We start from the raw sequence: 27,165 nt of genomic DNA, 5'->3' as shown, positions 1-27,165 counted from the left end.
GCACTGCAGACAGGTGCTCAGGGCCAGTGCAATTCCCTGGCCAAGCTGCATAGACGGGCGTCGTGGCCCCACTATATGTATAAGGGTGTTTCTGTAACCTCCACCCCAAGAGAGCAACACCCACACTTACACATCACTTTGCGTGGTGTAGATATGATCAAAAAGGGATTCAATTGCCATCCATTTAACTGGAATCCGACCCTAAAGAGGAGATGGAATAAAGACATTGAAGTTACTCTAACTCTCTAGGAAGGAGGGGTAAAGGAGAAGGCCAGGCCCTATCCCTGAGCTTTCAGTAACCAGAAGAGTGTTGTAGACACTCCTGGGCACAGAGCTGGCCACACACATCTTTGAAGGGGCTGGAGCTCCAGCCTGAACCTCCTGTGGATTGCTGAGATGCTGGCGGGAGTCAGCTGCCCACCCACAGCCACACAGGGCCAGCTTGTCACATGCCACAGGCCTGCCGGTGGTGCAGAGCAGTGCTTCCCTATGCATGGGCCTGGAACTCCCCCTGCAAGATCTCCCCTGGGGTTCTGAGGGCCAATGTGTTTGGGAAACCAACATCTAGCATTTCCATGTTGGGCACTTTGCCAGCAGCTACCACACTGAAGGAGCCTTGAGGGAAGGGATTTGTCTGTGTGCCTTGGGGGAGGCTGTTTTTTCTCTCTTATTGTATTGCAGGGTGCTTTTAGCATCTCTGAATGAGTGCCCCCAGCCCCCTACATCCCTCATCAGTGCTGGGGTCTGACCTAACAAATCCTTTCCAGGGTGACTTGAGAAACAGCTTCTCCACAGACAAGCCTGAAGGTGCAAGTCCATTTTTAAAATGTGTACCTTGGGTTGTAACACAATCTTACTGTCACTTCTTTTACTTAAACACATGAGGGATTTATGTCCTTAGTGCAGTGTGGCTGTCTTGGCAGCAGTGTGTGACAGTGTAGCCTGCACGTCTTGTATAAGAATGCCTTCAGCTTCTCTCCCTGGAGGACCAGTGCATCAACAGGAAGGCTCTGTCCACACCCTCCACAGGGCAGGGGCCAGCCCCTACCACTTCCCCCCACAGCAGTTCTGAGATCTGCTGTCACAAGGGAAACCCCAGAAGAAACGGAACAGCTCACAACCCCTGGCAACACAAATGGCTTCTCCAGACCCCTCAGAGCAAAGCTGAATCATAGGAAGTCGCCTTTTGTGGTTTTCTTTTCTTCTTCTTCTTCTTTTTTGAGCAGGGTCTGCTCTGAACGTCTGGGCGGCATGGCCTTTGAGCAGCACCCTGAACTTGCCCTGCCTGGGCTGCCACTGGGAGGCTGCAGGAGAGGGGCTGACATGGGCAGAAAAACTAAGAGGGCCAAGGCAGTTGTCCCGGGACTAGGACCATGGTAGGGAACCAGGTGTCCCCAAGGGTGCCCACTGCCTGTTTCATAGACTTGGACAAAGCTGGGCTGCGTTTCTGGATCCTGTCCAGGGGGTTCCTATGCCTCTAAACTCACCCAGCCCAGTGTCCAAGGCCCCTGTGCGGGAGAAGCCTCACTTGTAAAGCAGTTCATTCCTTTTTGCAAAGAATGACGATCCTGCTAATTTCATCCCACCCTTCTTTGAGAAAAGAGCTAAGGTCATATCAGAACGGTGACCTTTATTCTGCAGAAGAGGACTGTTAGTTCCGCAGCATGAGGTGGCCTCTGAAAAGTGCGGCAAGGGCCTCGGGTCAGTGTGCTGCCGGGGAGGGGTGCCCTGGAGGCCCTGGAGGAGAAGGACATGGCAGAGGCTGAGCGGAGTTCTAATTGGGTCCTTGGGGACCCAGGGTCAGAAAGATTTGGGGTGAGGGCTATAAAAAGCTTAGAGCTCCACTAATCTTCGGTATCTTTCCTAGGCTTCCCAAGGGCACTGCCTGCCCCATGGTGCACCTGGGATCCCTGGGAGCCCCGCCTCATCCCCGGGACTGGGCACCTTGCTCCTCTTCACGTAGGAATCCTCTTCATAAACATCTCGGGACAAGCCGAAATCCGAAATCTTCATCTTCCGCCCCTCAGCTACCAGGATGTTTCTGGCTGCCAAGTCCCGATGAACGAGCTGTGAGGAAAAATAGCACGAGTCGTCAGGCCATGGCCAGGCAGCAGCGGTCACTGGCTCAGCCTGGTGTGACCAGCAGAGGGGTGGTGTGTGGCCCGGGTAGCGGCCTGGTGAGACCTGGGCCGGGGGTGTGGCATGGCAGGGGCGTGGTGGAGTCAGGGTGTGGCATGGCAGGGGCGTGGTGAGCCATAGCATGGCATGCCATGGCAGGGGCATGGTGGGCTAGAGTGTGGCATGGTGGGGGAGTGGCAGGCCAGGGTGTGGGTGGCAGGGGCATGGTGGGCTAGAGCGTGGCATGGCAGGGGCGTGGCAGGCCAGGATGTGGGTGGCAGGGGCGTGGTGGGTCAGGATGTGGCCTGGCCGGGGCTGGCTGGGTGCAGAGCCATATGCACGCACCTTCATCTCGGCCAGATACTGCATCCCCCGTGAGATCTGCCAGGCAAATGAGATGAGGTCGCCCATGGTGAGGGCCCGCTCATCCGGGTGGTCCAGGGAGCTGGAGTTGCGGCTGCCTCCACTGCCCAGGTAGCCAGGCCCCACTTTGCGGCTCTCGCGGAGGAAGCCCCGCAGGGAGCCGTATTTGGCGTACTCCACGATGAGGAGGAGCGGGCCTGGGGGCGGAGAGAGGGGGCCCTGGGCGTGCGGGTCAGGCAGCTTGGGTCTTCCAGGAGCCAGGGGTGGGAGGCCGCAGGGCCCCCAGGCCCGGCCACCCAGTGAGTAAGGGGGTGGACACATCCCTGCCTCAGGCAGCACCGCTGCAGCTCTGTGGAGAGCGGAGACCTTGAAGCCTCAGCTTTCTCTTGAACCACTTGCTCTCTGCCTCCTGCTGCTCGTGTGGGTGCCTCCTTCTCGAGGTGCCTGAGGCAGGCGACACTGCCCTGGGAGGCACCCCTCCCTGATGCTAGGACGCCACGCCTTTTTGCCTCCTGGGTCCTGGCCCAGTGCAGGCTGGGGATGCTGATGGAGGCAGAGGCCTGCGCAGATGCAAGGGTTCCTGCCTGGCGCTGGGCTCTGCACACAGCCTGCTCCCTGTTCCCGCCCGTCCTGCCCCAGGCCCAGCCTCCAACTCTACTGATGCCGACCACAGTGCCTGCTGCGCACTCCCGGTGTTTGGGTTCCCTATCCCTCTCGCACACACCCACACACGCATGCTGGGAAGCCCCTGAGCAGCATGGTGGTTTGGAAAACCAACAAACCAGGCTGGTCTCCTGGGTCTTTATCTGAGAAATGGTGACAATGTTCCTGCCATGCAGGGCGGGCTGGGGTCACCTGAGGTCACAGCACACCTAGTGCCCTGTGGTGCCCTGTGGTACCCAGGGTACCCTAGTACCCAGGATGCACTGTCCATTCCTAGAGCTCCCTGCCCCATGGGCCCAGCCCCGAACTGGGTGAGGACACATGGCAATGTCACACCAGAGACCTCTGAGTAGCCCTGTGGGCCCAGGGAGTGCCGCTAGCACGGGGCCCCTCTGATGGAAAGTGACCACTCAGCCCGTGGACTCAGCTAGACACAAGCTCCAGGCTGGGGCCTGAGCCAGGCTTCCGGAAAGAGGGAGAATAGGAAACAGGGCAGGAGCAGTAGGGAAAGGGAGAAAGAGGGAGAACAGGGCTGTATGGAGCCCCCAGCCTGGGTGCAGTGGCTGCCCACCTCACCCTGCAGCTGGCCTTACCATCCTGGCTGCAGGCCCCATACAATTTGATGACATGTGGGTGGTTGACCTGCTTCAGGAGGTTGAACTCTGACAGCAGGTCTCGCAGCTCACTCGGGGAGGCGTTCTCTGAAATGCAGCACAGAGCAGGTTGCAAACGATCGCTCCTGGAAGCCCCTTCCATGACCATACCAGGTCAGGATGGACCTGCATCGCCTTGCCCAAGTTCAGACAGAGAGGCCTGCAAAGACGATGCTGCTTGAGGCTTCTCCCAGCCTTTGGGGTCAGTGGACAGGGGCCTCATCCACCCTGAGGAATAAGCACCCTGAGGAGCCAGCAACCACACATGCCAGATCTTTCCCCAGAGTGTCCCAGGGCTGGGCCACCTGTGTATGTGGCATTATGTTCCTGTAGTCGTTGTCTTTAGAAGACAGTTGTCCACAGAAATTCCCCGCATTAATCCTTCTGGAAAGGTGAGGGGTACCCACACACCCACTTGTGGGGAGAGGCCCTGGAGAAGGTGGAGAGCCATGAAGGAGGTCCACACACCGCGACCAGGCTCCCCATTTCCCGCTCCTGTCTGAGATGGCCAGCCTGGAGCCCAGGCATCTCCTGTGCTGCTGATGTATCCGTCACACACACGTCAGCAGCTCACACTCCGTTAGTTACCAAGAAGACCCACATTAGCACTTGAGATAAAGCAGTGTTACCAGTGCACTGCACACCTGACATTCTGGCTTATTCTTAATGAACAGCATGATTCCCCAGAGAGTCTAACTGTAGAGGCATGATGGAAACAGGACGAGGCACCACAGGGATCACCTGCCCAGCATATGCGTCCCGATGGTGGCCAGAGCTGTGCTGGAATGCCCAGCAGGTGCCTGGGCCTGAAGGTATTCCAAGAGTCAGAACACATGGCTAAGCCATCCCTCCCAGGTCAGCTGTCCCACTGCCCAGCTGTGCCGTGCCACCTCCTCTGTCCTGAAAGGTTGTCTGGAAGGGAGAGGACAGTTGGGATTTGGGGCCCCAGGACCCTTTGGACCAGGTGTGGGTGGCCTGGGGCTGTGCATGGCTGCAATGGAAATCCAAGGGTCTCCCTGTGCCCCTGGAGAGTCCGGGGTTTTACTGGCTTGGAGGTGAACCCAGTCTGGGGCTGGGTAGGCATCTGGAAGCACCCTGTGCTGTGCAGCCCCCGACTACTGCAGATAATTGTTATGTACACCAACCACTCTCCCTCACCGCCATTCAGCCTGGCTGTTCACAGGGCTGGGGCCTGGCCACAGAAGAGGGGGCTACTCAGTGCAGTCGCATGCCTGTGTGGGTAGGTGCATGTGCCCATCGAGAGCCAAACTTGTGGCATGACTGGGCATGCAGGCCAGACAGGCCCATGGGGGTCTCTTGAGATTGAGGGCCAGTCCTTACTGGTGGTCTCTTCACCAGGACCCCAGGAGACACTGGGCTGAGAGGAATGAATGGGGCAGACTGGAGTGAAGACAGCTGTCAGCTCAAAATCAAAGGGCTTTTTAAATGTTTAAAGCTTAGATCTTCAGTGGCACTGGCACAGCAACACCTCTAGAGACTTCCAGGGAGAGCAAAGTCCTCGCTCTGCTTCTCTAGGCCCAAGTGGCCCATGGTAGGGGTCCCCCAACTGCAGCCGCTCTAGAACAGCAATGGGGGCTCTTCAGGGTCCCATGCTGGGCAGGAGGGGCCTCACCCGCCCCCCGCCCCGGAGACTCCCCCAGGGGCACTGTGCCTGTGCCTGGCAGGTACCTTTCAGCATCTTCACGGCCACCGTGGTGTACCCTGCTCTGCCTTTCAGACGGAAGGCCGTTGCCTTGACCACTTTTCCAAATTCGCCTTCTCCTAGAGTTTTTCCAAGAACCAAGTTCTTCCGAGGGAATTCCCACTTTGGATCCTCCTATGTTGGAAATGAGGGAAGGGGGAGAAGAGGGGGGAAAAGTGTGAGGATGACAGGGGAGGAAGAAGGCAAGACCCTTAAAGGAGGCCGCATGGACAAGTTCCAATGTGCAGAGAACCGGCTGTCATCTGAGCCAGCGGCAACGCTGCCTGTCTCTGCCCTGGGCAGGACCCCACAGCCAGGCCCCTGAAAGCTGCTACATGACAGGTGTGGTCACAGCATGGCTTGGACTCAGTACTTCGACCCTCTCTGGTTCCTGGTCTACTGTCTCCCCTGACCCCTGCCCCAGGACTAAATGAGCACCAGGCCCAGCCCAGGACCTCCGGCTACAGTGGAAGTGTCCAGGACAACTTCTCTACATAGCCACCCCTGCAAAGAAAGGCGCCACCATGTTCCGCCTCAGAGTGTGGAAGCACTGCTCCTCCAGGGCTGCCACTGGCCCTCACGCACCCGCTCACCCTGCCTGCTGGCACTACCACCCTGCCCTCCCACCAAAGTTCTATCCACACATTGGGCCCACTTGGGACTGCTCCAGATGCCTTCCCAGACCCCCACCCTGGCCCCCAGTACTTGAACTTCGACCAGGGAGGCCAAAGCCTGCCATGATTCAGGAACCCTCCCTTGATGTGCCAGCTCTGGGCATCCGTCACCCCAGGTCTCCTGCTCCTGGGCTGTCCTGGTCTGGCCCCACATTCCCTGGGAACCCACAGTCAAGGTCAGTGTCGATACTGCCATGGCTTCCCTGCCGCTGTCACCTCCACAGCTGGCACTGGAAACCCGTTTACCACACTCCAGAGACTGCAGTAAGCACATGAGGGCGACATCAACCTGATCCTCTCAAATATTGAGGTTGAGTCATGGGTCCAAGACCTGGTGCTGATGAGTGTGACTCTGGAGCTGACTGGGGTTAGGGTGGTGGTCTCTGCCAGCAGCAGCCCAGACCAGTGCGGCCTTCCTGGGCAGCCTCACACAAACCCACTGGGTTTATGAAGGACTCTGGTGGCTCATCCTAGAGCTCTGCCATGAGGCTAAGCTGCAGCCAGGCCAGGATGGGGACCACCAATTAGGAAAGCTGGTGGGGAAGCGGCAGTGGCCACATCTGGGAAGGCCTCCTTGGCCCACACCCTTACCGAGGGCTGGGTGTTGCCTGAACGGAGGCTCCAGGGCCGAGGCCTCAGGCTGAGCTGCACTGTGGGATATGGCCCCTCCCAGGAATCCCAGGCCACCTCCCAGCCTGAGATGGGAACTGCCAGGGCCCTGTGGCCACTGGGTGCTCAGCTTCCTCCCTGGAGGCTCCTGCCGAGGAGCTATTCACGCCACCATAAGCTGCGTGGCTCACCGTTCACTCACACCCTTGGCTCTGAGCCTCTGTTACTTCCAGAACTGGGCTTGGCTTCCAGCGCCCTGGACAGTGCTAGTAGGAACACTGAAGGGGCAGGCCACCACCAGAAGAGGGCAGAGGCACCACACAGCAGGCCTGGCCGGGACAAGGAGGCTCCAGGATACTCGGCACAGCCTGGAGGCTCTGAGTAGCACATGCAGACCTGCAGGCCAGGCTCCCCAGAAAGGCACCCCCCTCTGACTTCAGTGCCCCTCCATCCACACTGCTGCTCCCCTGCCCGATGCTGTGACCCTGACCACTGCCTCTCACCTGGATGGGAACGGCACCTCATCATAGTCCCACCCCACAGACTGTCCCCACACAGCGCCCTAGGGAAATGGGGGCAGAACACAGGCCTCGTCTGCCCAGCGTTGGCAGCCCCTCACAGGATGGCCTCTGTCTCCCCAGCTGGCCTCCCTCCCTGGAAGGCAGCTGGGGAGGGCAGGGGATCTTCCCTGTCCCGCAGGGACCCTCACCGGGATCTTGAAGGCATCCACAGAGACCTGGTTCTCCATGGAGTCCAGCGAGGGCCGGCGGGCACCGGAAGAGGAGTAGCTGACCGGGAAGGCCTGGGCGGGCCTCCGGAAGGTCATCTCAGCTGAGGGGATGGGTGGCTTGTGGGCAAACTTGTGGTAGCGGTGGATGCAGAAGGCAGACAGCAGCACCGAGACGATGAAGGAGAAGAGGACGGCGGCTGCGATCACCGTACGGCACAGCTCGTCGCACAGTGGATCTGTGGGTGGGGGTGGTGTGAGGCTCGGCACCGCCAGAGGCTCGGCACCACTGGGTACAGGCTGCGTATGCTCTGCCTCATGGCTCTCCAGCCTGCCGTGTCCGCGCCAGCTGGGAAGTGGCCGTGGAGGTGTGGGAAGGCCTGAGAACACCCCATCGAGCATGGGTACTGCCATTTACTGCCCCCTCCTAGACCACTATTGCCCTCTTACAGATGGAGACAGAGGCTCAGAGAGGCTGAGCAGCCTGCCAAGGTCACACAGCAGAGGCTATGCTCATTACACCAGCTGGCACTGGAGGGCTGGCAGGGGAGGTCAAAATTTTCCTCTGTTCCAAATGTCTTTGGCATTTTCTTTATGAAAATGCTAAGTGGCTAGGGACGTAGGGCTATATAATACCAGAAAACTCAATGACAGAAACGTGTCCCTATGCTCAGGCAGAACAGCACCCCTGAGTGTCGTCAGTGTGGCTGTGCAACCCACCATACCTGCTGACCTTGAAATGTGTTCCTGGGTGGGTCCCAGCTGCATGGTCACAGGGACAGTGACTTGTCAGGCTGACAAGTTGTTTGGTGGAAGAACTGCTTTTCTGGCCTGTCCATCATAGAACTTATGGCCAGAAGACACTTTACAGGGGCCCTGGCCCCTCTCCTGGGTGGAGTAACAGAGGCCCAGAGGGAGGGAGGGAAGTTTCATGGGGCCCACTCGCCTCCCAGCAATTTCCTCCCTTGTTGGGACCTCAGATGTGCTGTTGAGACCTCTGTGGGGCTGGGAGGTGGTGGTGGTCCCGGCCGCCACCCACTCACCCTGGATGTCTTCGGGCTCGCAGAAGCACTTCTCCTCCTCAGGGAAGCAGTTGCAGGTGCCATAGCCAGCTTTAATCCCCCGGGGCTCCCCAGGCTCGTGTCCCCCGACAATGCTGCCCCCTGAGGGCAGACGTAGCCCACTCAGCCTCCTGGGGCGCCTGACCACCCCAGGCGCCCATATTTCGAGGGCAGTGTCCCAAGGAGCCCCCTCCCCAACTGGTGTCGCAAGCATAGGCCCAGGTAGGCCAGGGGCCCAGCAGCTTGGCTTAGCCGGGCAGGGCTTGGTCACAGTGCCTTTCTGAAGCCATGGGTGAAGCCAGGCCCCCTCCTAACATTTCATCTGAACAAAGGACTCTGCCTCCAAAACTGGAGCCTGGTGGCCTGACCCGCACATTGCAGTGTCCCTCGTCTGGCTCAGGGCCGCACTTTCCCTGTCAGTGTCCCTACTGACCATTCTCTGCTTCTGAAATCTGTGTGTGCCGACTTCTGGGACCTCAGCAGGGGCCTGGACAGTCTGTGGGTCCCTGCCTTCCCCCTGTCCCTGACCCTGCCTGCTCCCTCCCCATGGCTAGGGTGATGCTGAAATGCACAGGAGGCTCAGCTTGATGCATAAAACTGACAGCCCTGGCAACTCTGGCTGAAGTGCCTGTGGGATCCAGGTTTCCTCTACTATCTCCTACCTGTTCCCATGCCCTGATTAAACCCTGCTTACGGAGGCAGTCCTGAGGGCAAATGTTGATGTCTTGGGTCTCCACAACATCGCAGTGGCCGTCAGGGCAGGTCTTGGTGCTGGGAGAGCAAGTGGAGAAGTTCCTGGTGATCCCTGCACAGGACACACAGCAGGCTGTCACCCATGTGGGAGGCCCGCCACACGCCCCCACCACCTCCTAGGCAGATCCTGCCCCTCTAGGGAGGAGCAATTGGAGGCCTGAGTAGGGAAACACCATATACAGAGCCTTGCCAGCGGAAGCATCCTGGGGAGCCATGGCTTATGGGAGAGGAGGTATGGGGGGTTCCTCACACAGGTGGCCCTTACAGCAAAGAGGCCAGGACCCTCTCAGGGCTGCATGGTGAGGGCCCCTCATGGTGGTGGGCACACCCAGGCTGGCCTCTGGCTGATGCAGACAATGAGTCCCCTGCCCACACCACATCCCCTGGCCGAGGACCTCCCAGAAAAGGCCATTCTGTCCCCAGCACATCCCAACTTTGGTTCAGACCTTCCCAAGTCCAGAGTGAATCCGGCCTGGGGACCATTCACTGTACTCACAAGCCCTCTCCCAAGCCCTGCACTGCTGCCTGCTATGCTGGCATCGAGAGCCACATGGGGGATGAGGTGCCAGAAGCAGACCTGGAGCAGGGAGAGCCACCCCAGGCTGGCAGGGCCCCAGGACCCCATTTCCACCGGTGCCGTCGCCCCTGCAGGCCTCCCTCGGGCGTTTCCAGGGCCTACCTTTGCCATCTCCTTGCCTCCACTCACACCTGCCTGTTGGGGAGCCCAGGCCGCCACACTCCTCACACTCCAGCCGTCTCTTGCTGACTGCACAGGACAGGGGGCAGCCCGCCTCCTCGGCCACATCTGCAGGTGGCAGACAAGCAGGGTCACAGGGGGCTGGCCTGGGCCCAGCGTCCAGCTAGTGCCCAAGGACAGGGAACAGCACCAGCTGAGCTGCCCACGGATGGAGACCAAGGGGACCGGAGTGACAGACCCAGGGCAGCAAAGACAGTGCCAGGAGCACAGGGCGCAGGGCAGGGTACAGGACATCATGGTCACAAAGCAGGGGTCACCTGGGCTGGGGTAAGTACAGGAGGAAGGATGTGAGGGCAGCCAGATTCGGCCAACGATGCCCAGGACGCCCTGTGGGACCTACATTTCAGATACACAATGAATGGCATGAATGGCAGCTGTGTCAGCATGTTCCTAAGAGGGCATGGATGGACCTAGAGGTGTGTCTTTCGAGAAGCTGCAAAAGTTGCATGGAACACACCTATACCAAAAAACTGCTTGTTGTTTACCCAAAATTCAAATTTAACCAAGGTCCTGTATGTTATCTGGAAGGAGCAACCATTTACTGCTGGGTCACTCAGGGTGAAGCTGGTCCATGCCTTCCCCACTCCCCAGCTAAGCCTTGCAGCTGTACTGCTTTTCTCAAAGGGCAGGAGGCCCAGGCTCCAGAAGCCCCCAGGACCCCGACCCTCCCTCCCTGGAGCAGGCACTCACATGACCCCTCCACCGTTACAAGCAGCTGGCCCTGGGCCTGTCTGGAGGTCTGCTGGTCGGTGGCCACCACCATGTAGTGAAGTTCGGCACACTTGGGCCGCCGCAGGGCCTTGGTGTCATTCACAAACAGGATCCCCGAGGTGTCCTCGGCTGAGGTGACCACCCCTAGCGTGCTGCAGTTGGCGCCAGAGGAATGCAGCTCGTACTGGACGTTGATGCCACTGAACGCCTGGCAGTTTTCCACACAGACTTTCCCGATCTAGGGGGGCACAGGGGAACACCTTAGCCAGGCAGCTGGACCGGCCTGTAATGGCCTGAGGGTAGAGATTCCCACACAGCCTAAGTCCTGGAACAGCCCCCAACTGGGCCTGGAGACAGCAGCCCCCCCGAGCACCCTGTCCTCCACCCCTCAGAGCCTGCATACCCACCCACCTGCCCTGGCCCTGCCCTGCCCCGCCCCGCTCCACTCAGGCCACATGTTACCAGCTGCCCCTGTTCCTGGGAGCTGGAGGTCAAGGCAACCCAGGGCCTCGAGGTTCAGTTTGGTGGCAGGAAAAGCCCCAGGCAGGCCCTGACTCAACCCTTTACTCCCCTTTCCTCCCTCACTCAGACACCAAGGCTGCCAGAATGTCTCCCAGGCTCCTCCCTGGCTGCTCCCAGCTGCCCCAGCAGTGCTCTGGGGACCCCTCACTCCTCCCTCAGTGCACAGGGTTTAGAGGTCCACCCTGCCCTGGTGTCCCCTGGTCAGAGCACTGAACCCCAGCCACAAGACTCAGGAGCATGGTTGCCCCAGCCCATGCAGGACCAGGGGGCCTCCCTGGGACTTTGAGCAGAGCCTCTGGGAAAGAGGGGCCTCTTCTCCTGGGGATGCCAGGCTCTGGGACTTTGACCAGAGCCCCTGGGAAAGAGGGGCCTCTCCTGGGGATGCCAGGTCCTGGAGTCAGGCAGCTGAATTCTTTCAACCTCTTGGCAACTCTTGCAGTTGCTTGAAACCAAAAGTTCCACAGATGGCGAGACGGGGGCGGGCCAGAGCAGGGCTGGGCTCTCCCAGGCCCACACGTGACCACAGCAAAAACCAGCCTCCTGGGCCTCCTCACTTTCCCCTACAAAGCCCACTTCCAAATTCTCATGTGACTCTCAAAATTGTTCAGGGTTCCTGTCCCTAATTCACAGCTTTACAAACTGGGGAGAAGGGTGAGACCACAGTAAGGCTGAGGCTGGACTGGGATTCAGGCCCCCGTTGCTCCTGACAGAGGGCAGGTGACCCAACTTCAGCAATGCCTGCTCTTGCCCCGCCCCCCATGAGACCCCCCGGGGCCCTCTGTCTTGTCACCCCTCTGTCTCTGATCCCACTCCCATTAAAGGCCAAGGAGGTGGTCAGGGAGCTTAGATATGTCCAAGGGTGGGCTCCCTCGTGGGCTGGACACGGGTGGCTGCCAGGAGCTGATGCGGGCACAGAACCACCCGAAAGAACTGGCAGATGGCCCCTGAAGAGGAGGTGCCACGGGCTGCTCTGCAAGGGAGAGCGGCATGTGAGAACATGCGTGCTGCAGTTTCAAGTCAACTTAATAAGTGCTTACGAGAAACATCCCAGAAAGAACACCACGATGTGCAACACTGGCGCCTATGGGTAGAAGGGATCACGCCTCATGCCTCATGCCTCATCTTCTTTAATGAATATTTATTACTTTTATTTCTTCTATTTCTAATCATTATTTTCCAAAGACAAATATAAATATACGCTTTCTAGCAAACCTAGTTACAAAGAGTAAAAAGTGGAAGCGTTTCCTGCCTCCCCCTGAGGGCACCACTGTGGACAGCACTGTGATCTCTGCACACTTGCAGATCTCTGTCAGGGAAGATCTGCTTTTGCACAAAGGGAGTCACGTGGGACCAACATCTCTGCAAGCCACTCTCACCAATCCACCAGGAAGATTCTTCCGAGTCACCATATGCAGATTTACCCAGCATTGCTCTTGCATTTTTGAAAATACATTTTAAAGATACCAAGAATGGAAAGGGAAAAAAAAGAGAGGCCCAAGGAGCCCCCAGCCCTGCCCACTGTGAGCTCTCCCAGGCCTCTTCTGTGCACACAGCTGTACCTCCTGGCCCTGGGCTCAGGACTCCACCCAGTCTACTCTGTGCTGGTTGGGCCAAGAGGCAGTGTCACCTGCCTCCCTGTGCCCCCATGTCCCTTGGCCCTTCAATCTTCCCCAGACAGGCAATAGGTATGGGCTCACCTGGGCAAATCGGCGAGCCCTCCTGCTCACGGAGAGGGAGTAGGTACTGGGCAGATGCAGGCTGACCGGCAGCACCGACACGTTGAAGTGGAGCAAGAGGACGCCCGCTCCTGGGCCCTGGAAGTCTGAGTCATTGACCAGCACCACCAGCTGCATGGTGCGGTTCTCCGAGATGGAGAGGTTCCGGTTGAGAACCAGCCCTGCAGGTAGGGGCACAACAATGACCACCGAGCTGCTCTGGCTGCTTCCTCATGTGTAGCACACCTCTTCCCAGACACAGCCCTGCACACACACTGGTGCAAACACGCACTTTCACACATACAGTGCCATGCGACAGGCCTGGGGCTGGTCCTAAGTTAGCACCAATGTTCAAATGTTGGGATTTACTGAACTGAAAGTCCAGGGAACCCTTCTCAATTTGAGGCAGCCTGTGTGTGTGTGCATGTGCACGCATTGTATGGGGTGTCTGTGTGTATGATATGCTTGCATGGTATGCGTGTGTGTGGTATGTGTAAGTGTGTAGTATGCATGTGTGTGGTGTCTGTGCATAGGGTATTTGTGCCTGTGTGTATGGGGTGTTTGTGTATAGAGTTGTAAACTGAAACTAAAATCTTGAGTCCCCGGACCAACTGAATAGATCCCCTCTTGGCCAAGGGACACCAGAAAAACCTTAAAAACAGAATTCTGGGCCATGACAGGAAGGCAGGGTGGACTTGCCTTATTAGGCCCTCTTCCTGCTGGAGTTTGGACACAACTGACTAGCATTAACATTAAAACAGAGATCATAAGACTGACAGATCGGACTCTTTGTGGCAGTAAGATACCAAATTATAAACAGGACCTAAGGCCATGCCAGGCAAGGGTTAAGAAACACCCTACAAACCATAACATTGGTTTTCTTTTTTGAGACAGAGTCTTGCTCTGTTGCATCTCATTGCAGCCTCGACCTCCCAGGCTCCAGCCATCCTCCCACCTCAGCCTCCCAGGTTCCTGGAATCCAGGCATGTGCCACCACGCCTGGCTAATTTTTTGTATTTTTTTTTTTTTTTTGTAGAGACAGGGTTTCACCATGTTGCCTAGGCTGGTCTCGAACTCCTGGACTCAAACAATCCACCCGCCTCGGTCTCCCTAAAGTGCTGGGATTACAGGCGTGAGCCACTATGCCTGGTCCATAAAATCTTGTTAAAAACCTTTTTTTTTTTTAAAGTTACCCAGGTATAACATGGTTTACTTTCCATCCTGACCCTGTATAGCATCAGGCGACACATAGCAGGCCTCCTTAACATTCCTTTGTACTGACCTGAAGTCTTTAGGCAAAGCTTAACTCTTTCAACCAACTGTAAATTAAAGAATCTCTGCATCTACCTCTAACCTGTAAGCCCCTGTTTTAAGATACCCTGCATTTTGGGGCCAAACCAATGTATACCTTCCATGTGTTGATTTATGTCCTTGCTTGTAACTCCTGTCTCCCTAAAATGTATAAAAGCAAACTGTAACTCCACCACCTTGGACCTGGGGACCACTTACTCAAGGCTTCTTGGGTTTGTGTTTTCTCCAGGCTGTGGTCACTCATCTTGGCTCAGAATAAACCTCTTTAAAATGTTTTACAGAGTTTTGTTTTTTGGGTAACAGGGTGTGTGTGTGTGTGTGTGTGTGTGTGTGAGACATGGGGGGTTAAAGGTCTACATTACCAAGGCCCTGGGAAGGACACACTAGAGCCCTCCAGACAGCTCCCCCAGAGCATGGCAGAACTACCCTCCACTGCAGGAACCTCCAGCAGACCCAATGACCCCGCAGGCCAAGCCCTGGAAGTCATGCCATCGGTGTACCTGCCGCGTGCTGCCACTGTGGATCTCATGTGGTGGAAACAATGATGGGAGGGGCACTCTGGCACACAGGGTGTTCAGTGCCAGGGCAAGGAGGCTGTCTCCCCTCTGACAAGTGGGGCCTCCATAGGCTTGGTGAGGTGGGGAGGACTGAGGAATGAACAGGACCAGGCCAGGCAGAAAGGGGCGAAGGACCCATGGCCTGGGGTTCCACCAGACACAGACCCCAAATGCAGGTGGTTTATTTGGAAGGCGATCCCAGGAGAAATCTGCAGGAGGTGGCGGAGGGAGGCAGGAAGCAAGGCCGCTGCTGAAAGGTGCCCTGCAAGCAGGTAAGCATGGTGGCATGTCAGCAGTCAGGCAGGATAATGGGCTCAGAAGCCCTGACCTGGCTCGGGGCTGCTTCCGTACACCAGCCTGTTTAGCAGAGAGCTGCTGAGGCTGGAGCAATAATCCGTAAGCACTTGGGACGCCTTAGGGGCAACGATGGAGTGCCAGGGGCTGGAGGAAAGCCTCAGGTGACATGTGTGTTTGCAGTTGGTGGTGAGCCCTGGTGAGGTCAGCAGGGGGGTGTGGTGGGGCCCTGCCAGGGTCGGCCATGGAGCAGCTCAGGGAGAGAGGTCCCATGGTGAAAGCCCTGCTGGTGGCTGGAGGGCAGGCCTGGCAGAGACACAGGAAGTGCTGGGCAGAGGGTGGAGGGGAAGTGGCTTGGGCCACAGAGGGCCATGCCAGGTGTGCATGTGTGTAGGGTGCTGCTTGCCCATGAAGAGCGAGCACCTCATTTCCTGGGGGCCTAGCCAGGCCATGCCACCAGCCCCTCTTACTATAGTCATGTACGGTCGCCCGCACGAAGCTGCCGTTGGCCTGGACCGAGGTCTCGTTGGGCCAGTGCTCCACCCGGAAGGTCTGCTGGGCCCAGGTGTCCCCGGGGAGCAGCGTGCTTGTGTACCGCCTCACCAGCTCCCCTGATGCAGGTACCACGTCTGCATCGAAGACACGCAGCGTGGCCACCACGGTGTCCTGCAGGATGCAGAGGGCGTTGGTCAGTGCAGGCGAGATGGGCCCCTCAGACCCCCCAAAACCAGAGACCTTAGGATGCTGCACGTCCCACACAGCCCATAGGTGGACCAGATGTGTGTTGTCAGAGCCAGGTCTGGGGACAGTCTGATCTGGGTTCAAGTTCCCACGGGGTCACTGGCCAGCCTTCCCTGAGCCACTGAGCCTCGCCTGTGTAACAGGTACAATGCAGACCTCTTATAAGGAGAATTACAGCCGATGCCCAGGCACCCTGCTGGCAGGTCCCATCCAGGTCCCCAGAGAGCAGGATGAGCACCTCCACTCTCCCCTGAGGAAGCTGGGCCCCACAGGGTGAAGGTCAGGTCAAGGTCACACAGGAACAGACGGCAGAGCCGAGATCCGAGGCCAGGTGTACATCAGAGCGCTCTGCTCCAAGCATCCTCCTACCCCAGGCTGGAGGGGGTTGTGAGGAAAGCCGCTGGGCACCTGGGATGGCTCTGCCCACCAGGCCTCTGCTGTCACCCCAGGGAGGCCCACATAGCCTTTACTCACAAATTGTGCTTTCGACCAGACCTCCTTTCCCTGCCAAACCTGCACGTGGTGTGCCCAGAGAAGCGGAACAAGGCAACGTACTACCTCAGTCCCCACGCCCGCTCTCCCACGGCCCCTGCTGGGTGGGCCGGCTGCAGGAAGGCCGAGGCCCAGCAGGTGGCGGTCGCGCTCCACCAGCGCGAGCCGGAGAAGGGCGGGGCGGGCGGCGCCGGAGGTGATCCGCCTTCCCGTCCCTCTCCAATCCCCGGCTCTGCTCCTGGTCACTCAAGGGCCCTCCCGTTGGGGGCTAACTGCTGGTGGGAGGGAGTGCCCTCCCGGCAGATGCTCCCCGCCCGGGCAGCGCGCCGCGCCCGCCTGCAGCGGCACAAGTATGCCCCAGACGCGAGCCCTCGGGCCTCGTCCTGGTCCTTGCCTCCCGAGGCAAGGCCCAGCTGGGTGCTGGCAGGACTCCCCCTTCCCCTCCCCCTAGGACAGACGGCGCAGACGGAGGCGAAGGACAAATGAAAGCGCGAATGGTCGGCCACACGGTTGGGTGGCTACACGGACACTAAACCGACCGAGAAACGAACTGCGGCCGGAGACAGACACTGGGTAGACCACAGCACGCGCGGACAAGCACCTCCTTCCGCTTGAACTCCACCACGGCGCTGGCGGTGTCGACGCCCGCGGGGAAGGTGGGCGCCGAGTCGTCCTCGTCGTACACGGTCACCGGGAAGGGCACCATCACCACCTCCTCGCGCGCGCCGGCGTGCACGGTGCACACGGCCACCAGCTCGTACTTCTCCCGCTGCTCGCGGTCCAGGGCCCAGCGCGTGCTCACCTCCAGGCTGTCCGGGGCGCAGCGGAAGGGCAGACCCTCACCTGCGCACCAAGCAGACAGGGGCCCCGCGTGATCACCAGCCGGGACCGGGCCAGCCGCTTTTCTCGGGAAGGGGGCTCTGCGGTCAGAGCGGGGCGCACACCGCCGCGGCCCCAGGCCTCCCATCCTCCGCTCCACAGGGGAGGGCAGCGCTCGGAGCACGAGTTTGCAGTTTGCAGCGATGACTGTGCTTACGAGTTTGCAGTTTGCAGCGATGACCGTGCTTATGTCCTGCTGCAGCTGCGTCCTCACTCGTGCTGGTTGAGAAGAGCCAGGACCAGGCACCCTGATCAACCAGTAGGGACTGGGACACCCCTCCGCCCACCTGGCCTTGATCAGGAGTGGCCTTGTGTGGGGAAGGGTGGCTTTGGCTCAGCCCAAGCTGCACTGCAGCCCTAGAGAGCCAGCTACTGGCCTTGGCTGCTTTTTTTTTGTTTTTGACGGAGTCTCGCTGTGTTGCCCAGGCTGGAGTGCAGTGGCGCGATCTCGGCTCACTGCAACCTCCAACTCCCGGGTTCAGGCGATTCTCCTGCCTCAGCCTCCCGAGTAGCTGGGACTACAGGCGCCCGCCACCATGCCCGGCTAATTTTTGTATTTTTAGTAGGGACGGCCTTTCACCATATTGGTGACCTTGGCTGCTTTTTAAAAACTGTTAGGTTTTTTTTTTTTTTTCAATTATGGAAGCAATATGTGTTCATTTTAGAGAACGTGAGAAAGCCACGATTCTACCACTTGAAAACAAACACAGTGGACATCTGGGGTATGATGTGACATTAACGCATAATGATTTCCGACCGCCTAGTGTGCATCTCCACTCTACACCTCCTTGTCCAGTGCGTCGCCAGGCTGGTCATCCTCTGAAGGCCGGATGTCGAGACAAAAGCGCATGCTCCGTGCCCTGCACGGCAGCTCGCGCTAGACTACATCGCCCCTGAAGCAGGGCCAGGAACCACAACACAGTCTTCAACGAGCCTGACCTCGGATTTGTCCTCCAGAAATAATCCAGAAAAGGGGGCATGCTGAAGGCGGAAGGTCACCGCTGAAGACCCCACAACCCACCCCAAGGAGGCGGGGGCAACTCCACAAGCCTCCCAGGCAGAACCATGCCTTGCGCATGAATTACGTATGTGGGAAATGCTTATCATATAATGCTTTCCTCTGTTGAGTGTGATTACAAAAAACCCCCCACTAAACTAAATTTAATCACATAATTTTTAGTGAAAAAGGGCAGCATGCAAAAAACCAAGTGCTCCATCAACCATCTGGTTCAGACATCTATCCCTGCCCCAGAGAATGAAAGGAATCTGGGGAAGCATAAGTGATGGCTTTTCTTCCTTTACTGAGATTTTAATATTCTTGCCATGTTTGTGTGATAAAGTTAGTGTGAATTTAGGACACACTTGCCAGCGGTGCAGCCTCTGTGACCTGGTTGAGCCCCACTTCCTGACTTTCTGATGGTCAAATGGGGCCTCCCTGCACCTGGTCAGCTGCCTTCTCCCCTCTCCACTGGGATCCAGCTCATCCCACCCTCTGACTGGCTGCAGCTGCCTGCTTCTCGCCATGCCTTGGCTTCCACCCGTATCCCGGCATCACACCCCACATCCTCCTGTTCAGAGGTTTCTCCTGTAGCCTTCTGATTGTCTCCCAGCTTCGCCCCTGAACCTTCCCACCCCAAACCATTCCTAACACAGTAGTCTGACTAATCCTTTTAAAACTAAGTCAGGTCCTGCCAGCACTCCCTCCCTCCAAAGTCTTCCATAGCTCCCCATGTTCCTCCGGAGAAAGCCCTGCAAGCCGCTCCCAGACCTGCCCCCTGCCCCAGGAACTATTCTGCCCCATCAGCCTCAGCTCTTCCCTGTCGCTCAGTGCACTCCAGGCACACGAGGGTCACACTGTGGTGCCCTCCAAGGGGCTAGGCCTGCCTACCCGGCACCCTCCCACCTTTGCTCTGCTAGCCCCCACCCTGACCACCCAATTTACAATGGAGGAATGGAGGTCTCCTCGTCTGTTCCCCTCCTCCTCAGCGTTTCCCTCTTCCCAGTTTCCTCCCCAGCTAGCTCCTTCCAGAAGCCACCTGATTTCCTTGGCATGCTCAGATGCTCTGTCTGCCCCACAAGAATGAAAGCTGCAGGTAGGCAAGATTCCAACCCGTTGTGTTCGTTGTTATATCCTTAGCTCCTAGAACAGTACCTGGCCCCTGGCAGGCGTGCAAGAGGTACTTCTGGAATATTGAATGAACTGATGGCATGAAGGTGAAGAATAAACCAGATGGCTTGTGTCAAGGGCTCGCAGAGCAAGACCAGCAGTAGCAGGCACTGTGGGGCGGCCCCACAAGGTCGGCACTCACCCTCCAGGAGCCTGTAGGCCACGCTGATGTTGGGGCACAAGAACTGCACAGGCAGCAGGCGGAACTGGTGGAAGGTGCCTGGGGGTCGGTTCTCCCGAATGCGGAAGGAGGGCCTTGTCTCTGGGAAGCAGAGCTCCCGGGGCTTGAGGGAGCTGCAGGCTGGAAAGGAGGTGTTGAAGAAGGAGAAGTATACGCGGGCACAGCCTGGCCACTGGCACTCGCCCTCACGAAGGGATGTGGGTGACAGGAAGACCTTGAGGTAGACGGTGAGCAGGGGAAAGCCGCGGTCTGCAGAGAGAAGTCAGGTCTGTGGGGGCATCGGCCACACCTGCCAGGCAGTCGGGAATGGGGAGGAGGCAGGAGCTCCAGGGCTGGTGTAAACCCTGGTCCCCACCAAGGTCCACAAGGCTCAGACTGGTGTTCCAGCTCCGCCTGCCACCTCCTTACCTCTGCTGCACAGCCCTGCTGCCCAGAGCACCAATGCCCCACAGGCCTAGCTCTCATCATTCAGTTCTCGGCTTAGAGGCCCCTTCCTCAGGGAGGTGTGTTGAGCACTGGGTCTAAGGCTCCCCAACTCTGATGGTGGCAACTTCTCCAGTAAGGGGTGACCAGCACCCCCCCGCCACACCCTCCTCAGGAGGTTTGGAGTGGCCGCAGACATACTTCCCCAATGCCTAGAGGGGGCATTTCCGGCAAGTTCCATAACCGAAGCGCCATAGCCATTTCAGCTGGGCTGCGAGGGCTTTCCCAGCCTCCATCTCAGCCCTAGGTGGGCGGCTGCTCCTCAGAGCTGCTCTTCCCATATTCTCTGGCATTCTCTTTGCTTTTTGCTAGCCTGTCCCTCATTGCTCCAATCCCCTGTTGTAATTAATTCTTTACACAAACTCTCCCTATTAAATTACCCTGTGGTTTCTTCCTCCACAGGAACTGGCTGTGCATGAAGCCTCTCCCCACCTTGGAGGGCTTAGGCCTCCTAGGAAATGCAGGCCCAGGGCAAATTCCACACTGGCCCCCACCCAGGGACTCCCATTCCTCAAGCTCCACCCTGGAGGCTCAGGATGAAGAGGGCAGCAACTAAGTGCGTAGAACCACGACCAACCTCAGATGCTGCCTCCTCCAGGAACTGCCTGGGCTGCGCCGGAGGGAGTTGCCCACCCAAGTCCCCTCCCCCTCCCCTGCACCCTGGCTGTCCCTGGCAGATAGGCCTGGGTAGGGCAGGGATGCCTGCTCTGCATTCACAGCCTGAGGCTTGCCTCTCACCAGCAGACAGGGCTCAGGGTGGTTGTGAGGGCTGTGCAAGCCGTGGCCCTGCAGGGGTGCTAGGGATGGGAGCTACCAGGTGCAGCATCACCGTTTCCTGTCACAGGGGCTCTGCTTCCCCCCCACCCCTCCCATTACCAATGTCACATGTGGCCGTGACTCTGGCTCTGACTGCTCCTCTTTCCTCCCTGGCCACCTGGGACAGGCCCAAGTCCCTGCCAGGTACAAGGGCAGCCAGCTGCCGATAAGAAGTCAGGCTTTCCTTGGGAACTGCCGCTTCTCCAGAGAGTTGCAGGTCATTTGCTAAATCAAAACCTTGGGATTTTTCCAGCCCCACTTACTCCCTCTCTCGAAACCTCCTAATCCTTTTTAGCCCCACTGGAAGAGGGATTCGGGTCTGGCAGAAGAGTGTACCCGGATGATTCCCGTGTGTCTCCAAACTCCTACAGCCTCACGCAGCCCTGAAGCTTGTCCTGGCTTCTCTCCAGGCTGGACACAGAGGCAGGCCAGCCTCACTTAACCCCTGACGCCTTCCACACCAGCGGTGGGGAGGAAGCCACGCCGAGCTTCAGTGTCAGCGGCTGTGATAAGGGCGGCTTGAGGAAGGGGTGGGGTGGGGCACGGGGTGGGTGTTGGGGCGGCTCCCTTACTGCGGACACTGAGCTTCTCCCAGGAGCTATGGTCCAGGCTCCGGTTAAGGTAGAGGAGGCCGGTGTCCTCCTGGATGCAGATCCAGTTGTTCTCATGCAGCCGTGTGCGGTATGTGCCGTAGAGATGCTGGCCCAGGCGGAAGCTGGGCACCTCCTCAGGGGCGTCCCGCAGGGCATGGACGTACAGCAAGGGCGTGCCGGCCGGCTGGTCCACATACAGCTTCTCCCAGTAAGCATCCCTCGAGAAGTAGAGGCCCAATGCCACTGTGGGAAGTAGGGAAGTGAGTGAGGGATGGTGAGAATAAGGCTTCTTCAAGGACAAAAAAAAAAAAAAAAAAAATCATTAATTTAAAATTCCGATCTTAGCAGGAGTTTTTCATCTCTGTTCCTGAGAACATGAACACTCAATTATTTGTATAGTTACACACGGGCTAGAAAAGAACTGCTTTAAAACAGAAAAAGAAAAGGAAACAGGGGAAGCAGTATCCTCAGTGACAAGCCTATTCTCAATCATCCAAGCCGGAAGGGCACCTGAACCATACAGACTTCTCAACAGGTCACCCAGAGCCAGAGTGTTCAAGGGCAGGAGACACTGCCAGCCACGTGGGGCAGGCAACAGTTGCCAAAAAATGAAGAAAGCACTTTACAGGAAAGTCATAAATCTTTATCTAAACATACGCCTACCATATGACCCTGCAATTCCACTCCATTCATCCAAGAAAAGTGAAAACATACGTCTATCAAATGCCATAGTTGGAAATGGAAGGATGATTCACAGAAGCCAAGAGCCTAGAGGCCCTTCAGCAGGTGGATGGACAGGCAGACCATGGTGCAGCCATGCCACAGAATCCTGCCCAGCAATGAAAAAGGATGAACTATGGATACACGCAAACACCTGGATGGGTCACACACACAAACCATGCCAAGGTGAGGAAGCCAGGCAGAGGAGAACGCACATGGCACGATTCTGGATGGATGTTAGGCAATGGATCAGACTGGCTGCCTGTGGCAGGCGGGGGTGTGGGGGAGGTGGACAGATTGGGAAGGGCCACAGGGCACTTTCTGGGGAATGTGAAGGTCCCATATCCTGAGAGGGGTGCAGATCACGTGGGCATATTCGTTTGTCAGTATTGTGCAGCTAAGGTCCATGCATCTTATCTATGTAATTTTTATTTATTTATTTATTTATTTATTTATTTATTTTTGAGATGGAGTTTTGCTCTTATTGCCTAGGCTGGAATGCAATGGTGCAATCTTGGCTCACCACAACTTCCACCTCCCGGGTTCAAGCGATTCTCCTGCCTCAGCCTCCCCAGTAGCTGGGATTACAGGCATGCATCACCATGCCCAGCTAATTTTGTATTTTCTTAGTAGAGACGGGGTTTCTCCATGTTGGTCAGGCTGGTCTCGAACTCTCAACCTCCAGTGATCTGCCCGCCTCGGCCTCCCAAAGTGCTGGGATTACAGGTATGAGCCACCGTGCCCGGCCTATCTATGTAATTTTTACCTAAATAACTGAAAAATGAATCACTGAAGGCGCTGTGGACAGAGGCGTAGCTTCCTCGAAGAAGGCAGGATGCTAGCCTCGGCTGTGGCCGAGTGAGCCCAAGCAGGGGCACAGTGCACTATGCTGCTGACTGTGTGTGGCCAACATTTCCCACAGTGGAAAGCTTTTAAAATAGTTTTTGGAACTCATGTACATTGTCGGTGAGAATGGAAAATAATATACAGTTATCATGAAAAACAAGAAGGTAGTTCCCAAAAACTTAAAAATTGAATTACCATGTGATCTACCAATCCCACTTCTGGGTACATACGCAAAAGAATTGAAAGCCAAGTCTCAAATAGATATTTACACACCCATGTTCACAACAGCACTATTCACGGTAGACAAAAGGTGGAAGCAACCTCAGTGGCCATCAATGGATGAATGGATGAACAAAACATGGTCTATACATACAATGGAATATTCAGTCTTAGAAAGGAGGGAAATCTGGCCGGGCGCAGTGGCTCACGCCTGTAATCCTAATACTTTCGGAGGCCTAGGTGGGCAGATCACTTAAGGTCGGGAGTTTAAGATCAGCCTAGCCAACATGGTGAAACCCCGTCTCTACTAAAAATACAAAAATTAGCTGGGCATGATGGCGGGCGCCTATAATCTCAGCTACTTGAGAGGCTAAGCCAGGAGAATGGCTTGAACCCACGAGGCGGAGGTTGTAGTGAGCCGAGATTGTGCCATTTGCACTCCAGCCTGGACAACAGAACAAGACCTGTCTCAAAAAAAAAAAAAAAAAAAAAAAAAAAAAAAGGAGGGAAATCCTGACACAGGCTATAACACTGATAACCCTTGAGCACATTATGCTAAGTGAAATAAGCCCATTGCAAAAGGATGAACACTGCATGATTCCACTTATGTGAGATCCCTAGAGTAGTCAAATTCACAGACACAGAACATAGGATGGTGATTGCTAGGGCTTGGGGGAGACAGGATGGGGAGTTAGTGTTTGATAGGGACAGAGTTTAAGTTTGGGAAGATGAAAAGTTCAGGGATGGAGGTGGTGATGGCTGTACAACAATGTGAATGTACTTAATGTCCCTGAAATGTATACTTAAAAATAGTTACATTGTAAATCATTTTTGTGTATATTTTTCCACAATAAAAAATAGTATGAATTTTTAAAGAGATGGATACATAGGCAAAAAATGCTTAAAATCCATTAAGAACCTGCAAATAGACTCTAGAATGCCCAAACAATACCAACATCCAAAGGAGACATTAGGAATACTGCACTTGTATGTAATCGATCTCTCTTTTTGATCAGTTTGCTCCCACCCAGACGGTTGCTGCTTGAGGTTGCTGAGGGGTCCGGAGGGCGGGGCCTGCAGCAGCAGTTGAGAACGCCCCCAGGGCCGCTGGGCTCCTCCAGGACACACCTGGGGGAAACAATCAAGTGCCAAGGGGAGCCTGGAAGAGAACAGGTGAGACGTCTGGAGTCCCACAGTGGGAAAATAGAACAGGAGAAGGCTTCTCTTGAAGTGCTCACTGTACATCAGGAACACTGCTCCCATGACAGTGCCCTCGGGGTGGGAGGGGGGTGCTGCATTTCTGGCGACAGAGGGTGAGAGATTGTAACTCACAGTGGCCTCACAGGGCGAGGAGGGTCCAGATGCCCTGGCCCCGATGAGCCCCCTCCCAGTCCCATGTGGCATCCTATGTCTGGGCTATCCATGCAGGCGGTGGGGTCCATGTTCTTACCCCAGAGGGGATGCTAGGGGTTGACTGAGCTCAGGTGGGGAGAGGCAATGCAGCTCAGCTGGGTCTAGTTTTCTCTGGGACACACACCTCTGGCCCTGGTCTTCCCAATAAGAACCATTTGCCCTTGGGTGGCCGTGGGGTGGCTCTGGTGATGCCCAGGCTGCAGAAGAGTGGGTAGGGCCCTGGCACCCCATCTGTCGCAGGAGCAGATCCAGTCTGGGAATCCCACAGGTGCTCCTCTGGGGCCTCCATGATGTGCAAGCACCTTTAGTGGTCCAGGGACTAGAGGTAGGACAGGCCTGGGCTTCCCAAAGCCCCCACCACAAAGCCCACATGTGCAGGAGAGAACGGGCCTTCCTGCTCCCATCTGGCAGAGCCCACCCCTACAGGATCGTGGGGGGCCCAATCCCAATTGGTCTCCCTGCTGCCAAAAGGGATTTGTGGGTCAGGCAATGATTGCGAGCAGAAACAGACTTAAATGCACTTAAAATGCCTCCCAGGTGGTCTCTGCAGCTGGGCACAGCTGTCTTAAGGTTCCCGCTTGTCACAGACACTTCTAGATGGAAAAACACATGGTCCAAGGTGGGAGAATGAAGGAGGTGGGTGCAGGACCTGCCTCAGCGGAGTGCAGCCTGGGCAGTCCCAGTGGGCCCTGCTCAGAGGTCTCACGCTTGGTTTAATGCTCTTTGCTACAGTCTTGAAATTCTTCATAATTCTAGAACAGGGGGCCCACAAATGATGCAGCCAATCGTGGTGGGTCAGCCACGGGGGAGAGCTGGGGAACAGCTGCTGGCATCAGGCACCACCGGACTGTGCAGACTCTGCAGAACACTGGCCTCCTCTGGGCCTCAGTTTCCCCAGCTTCGGAGTGGGGGAGGCATGCTAAGGAGAGGAGGAACGGCCAGTGCAGGTGCAGCCAGGCGTGCACCTCTGCACAGGGGTGTATCATCATGAGGCTCTCACTGCAGACTCAGCCACTGGGTGCAGATCCCTTCACTGCCCATTTCACATATAAGAACAGCAAGGCTGGGTGGCGAGAAGCCTGACCAAGTGAAATAGCTGGACATGCTGTGAGGCTTTGTGTCTTGGGGGTTAGGATAACAGCTAAGAAAGTGATGGTGGAAGTCAGGTGCCAGCAGGTGCTGAGCCTGCCAGGAGGCCCAGTGCCCTGCTGGTTGGCTTCCCATCCTGCTGCCGCCTTTCTGCCTAGAAGGGCCGCCTGGCCTGTGGACCAAGGCCAGGCCCATGGGTCGAGACCCACGTCTGGTGACAGCCACTCCCACTCCTGGCACCATGGGAAGGTCACCAGCAGGACTTACAAAGCTTTTCCCACCCCGTGCCTTCAAAGCCCAAATGCCACGTGGTGACAGAATCCTCCCCCAAACCTAGCACACAGGTGTCTGCCTGGACAGCTTTGGTTGCCAGGGCTGGGCCCACCCTGTACTTCTGCAGCACAGCGGTGGCCTGGCACACACCACACCCACCGACGGTGCAAATGGCAGTGTCGCTTGTCTGAGAAACCAAGAGGATTCCCACATCAACCCTCAATGACCCCCGCCACCGTGGTTCTGGTTCCTCAGGCTGGCTGTGCCCAGGCACCATGCAGGATGGGGTGGGGGAAGGTCCTGCTTGCTCACAGCACACTTGCCAAAGACCCAAGTTGCTGCTCACATTCAGAGAGACCTCAGAAACCTTCAAGGCCTGTGTAGTGTGTGTCATGAGTGTGTGTATATGTATGCATGCACAGGGCATGCAGGAGACAGAAAAAGAGATGGAGGCACGCCCACCTAAGACCCCATCTGCTCCCACCCTGCCCAGCTCAGCAGGAAAGAGTCTGCCCTAGTGTTTGACAGAGTGAAGTGCTAGACTGTTTCCAATGTTCCACACTTGGCTGGGCTGTTTAAATTATTCATCTTTGGATGCAGAGGGGACCAGTCCTGAGCCCCCTCGTCCCACATGTGCATGTGCACACACCTTGTCAATCCACACACTCCGTCCAGGTGTGCACATTCTCATGCCCAGGCAGGCCTGGAGCAGGCTACTTTGCAGGCAGCACAAGACCAAGCTTCATCGGTGGAGGGCTTTGGAGAGATGCTGGGACAGGCCAGGGGTTGCTCCTGTCTCTGGTTGTTACACCTGCCTTTTCTAGGTCCTGCTGCCCGGGCAGTCCACGAGACAGGGTGTGCTATGTGCTCCACCCTAGCGCATACCCAAAGCATGCAATCCCTCGGCACTGATGCAGCCCACACCTGAGCCTAGCCATCAGCTTCCTGCAGCCCCCAGCCTCAGCTCCCGTGCCCTAAGGATAGTTCCTGCCAGACCTGAGCCTGCACAGCAGCCCCAGCCTAGCATCCAGCTCCTCCCTCAGGCTCTGACCCCAGCTGGGAA

General features: G+C 57.0%; 1 protein-coding gene across 2 annotated transcripts in view; it reads right to left on the bottom strand.

Moving 5' to 3' along the window:
• Positions 1-27,165, bottom strand: part of RET (ret proto-oncogene) — a 53,253-nt gene that overhangs the window by 8,206 nt on the left and 17,882 nt on the right. For both annotated transcript variants that reach the window (XM_016963075.4, XM_054659477.2), the window contains exons 2-16: positions 21,522-21,785; positions 19,612-19,899; positions 17,025-17,266; positions 15,661-15,856; positions 13,011-13,210; positions 10,771-11,029; positions 10,003-10,128; positions 9,265-9,375; positions 8,553-8,672; positions 7,492-7,748; positions 5,487-5,634; positions 3,738-3,845; positions 2,464-2,678; positions 1,945-2,067; positions 131-201 (exon numbers count right to left, since the gene is read on the bottom strand). In XM_016963075.4, the coding sequence (XP_016818564.4) occupies positions 131-201; positions 1,945-2,067; positions 2,464-2,678; positions 3,738-3,845; positions 5,487-5,634; positions 7,492-7,748; positions 8,553-8,672; positions 9,265-9,375; positions 10,003-10,128; positions 10,771-11,029; positions 13,011-13,210; positions 15,661-15,856; positions 17,025-17,266; positions 19,612-19,899; positions 21,522-21,785 (2,728 nt within the window). The remainder of the gene's footprint in view (positions 1-130; positions 202-1,944; positions 2,068-2,463; positions 2,679-3,737; positions 3,846-5,486; positions 5,635-7,491; positions 7,749-8,552; positions 8,673-9,264; positions 9,376-10,002; positions 10,129-10,770; positions 11,030-13,010; positions 13,211-15,660; positions 15,857-17,024; positions 17,267-19,611; positions 19,900-21,521; positions 21,786-27,165) is intronic.

This window comes from Pan troglodytes, chromosome 8 (assembly GCF_028858775.2).
Source record: "Pan troglodytes isolate AG18354 chromosome 8, NHGRI_mPanTro3-v2.0_pri, whole genome shotgun sequence".
NCBI lineage: Eukaryota > Metazoa > Chordata > Mammalia > Primates > Hominidae > Pan > Pan troglodytes.
This window is presented reverse-complemented; position numbering and strand designations above follow the sequence as displayed.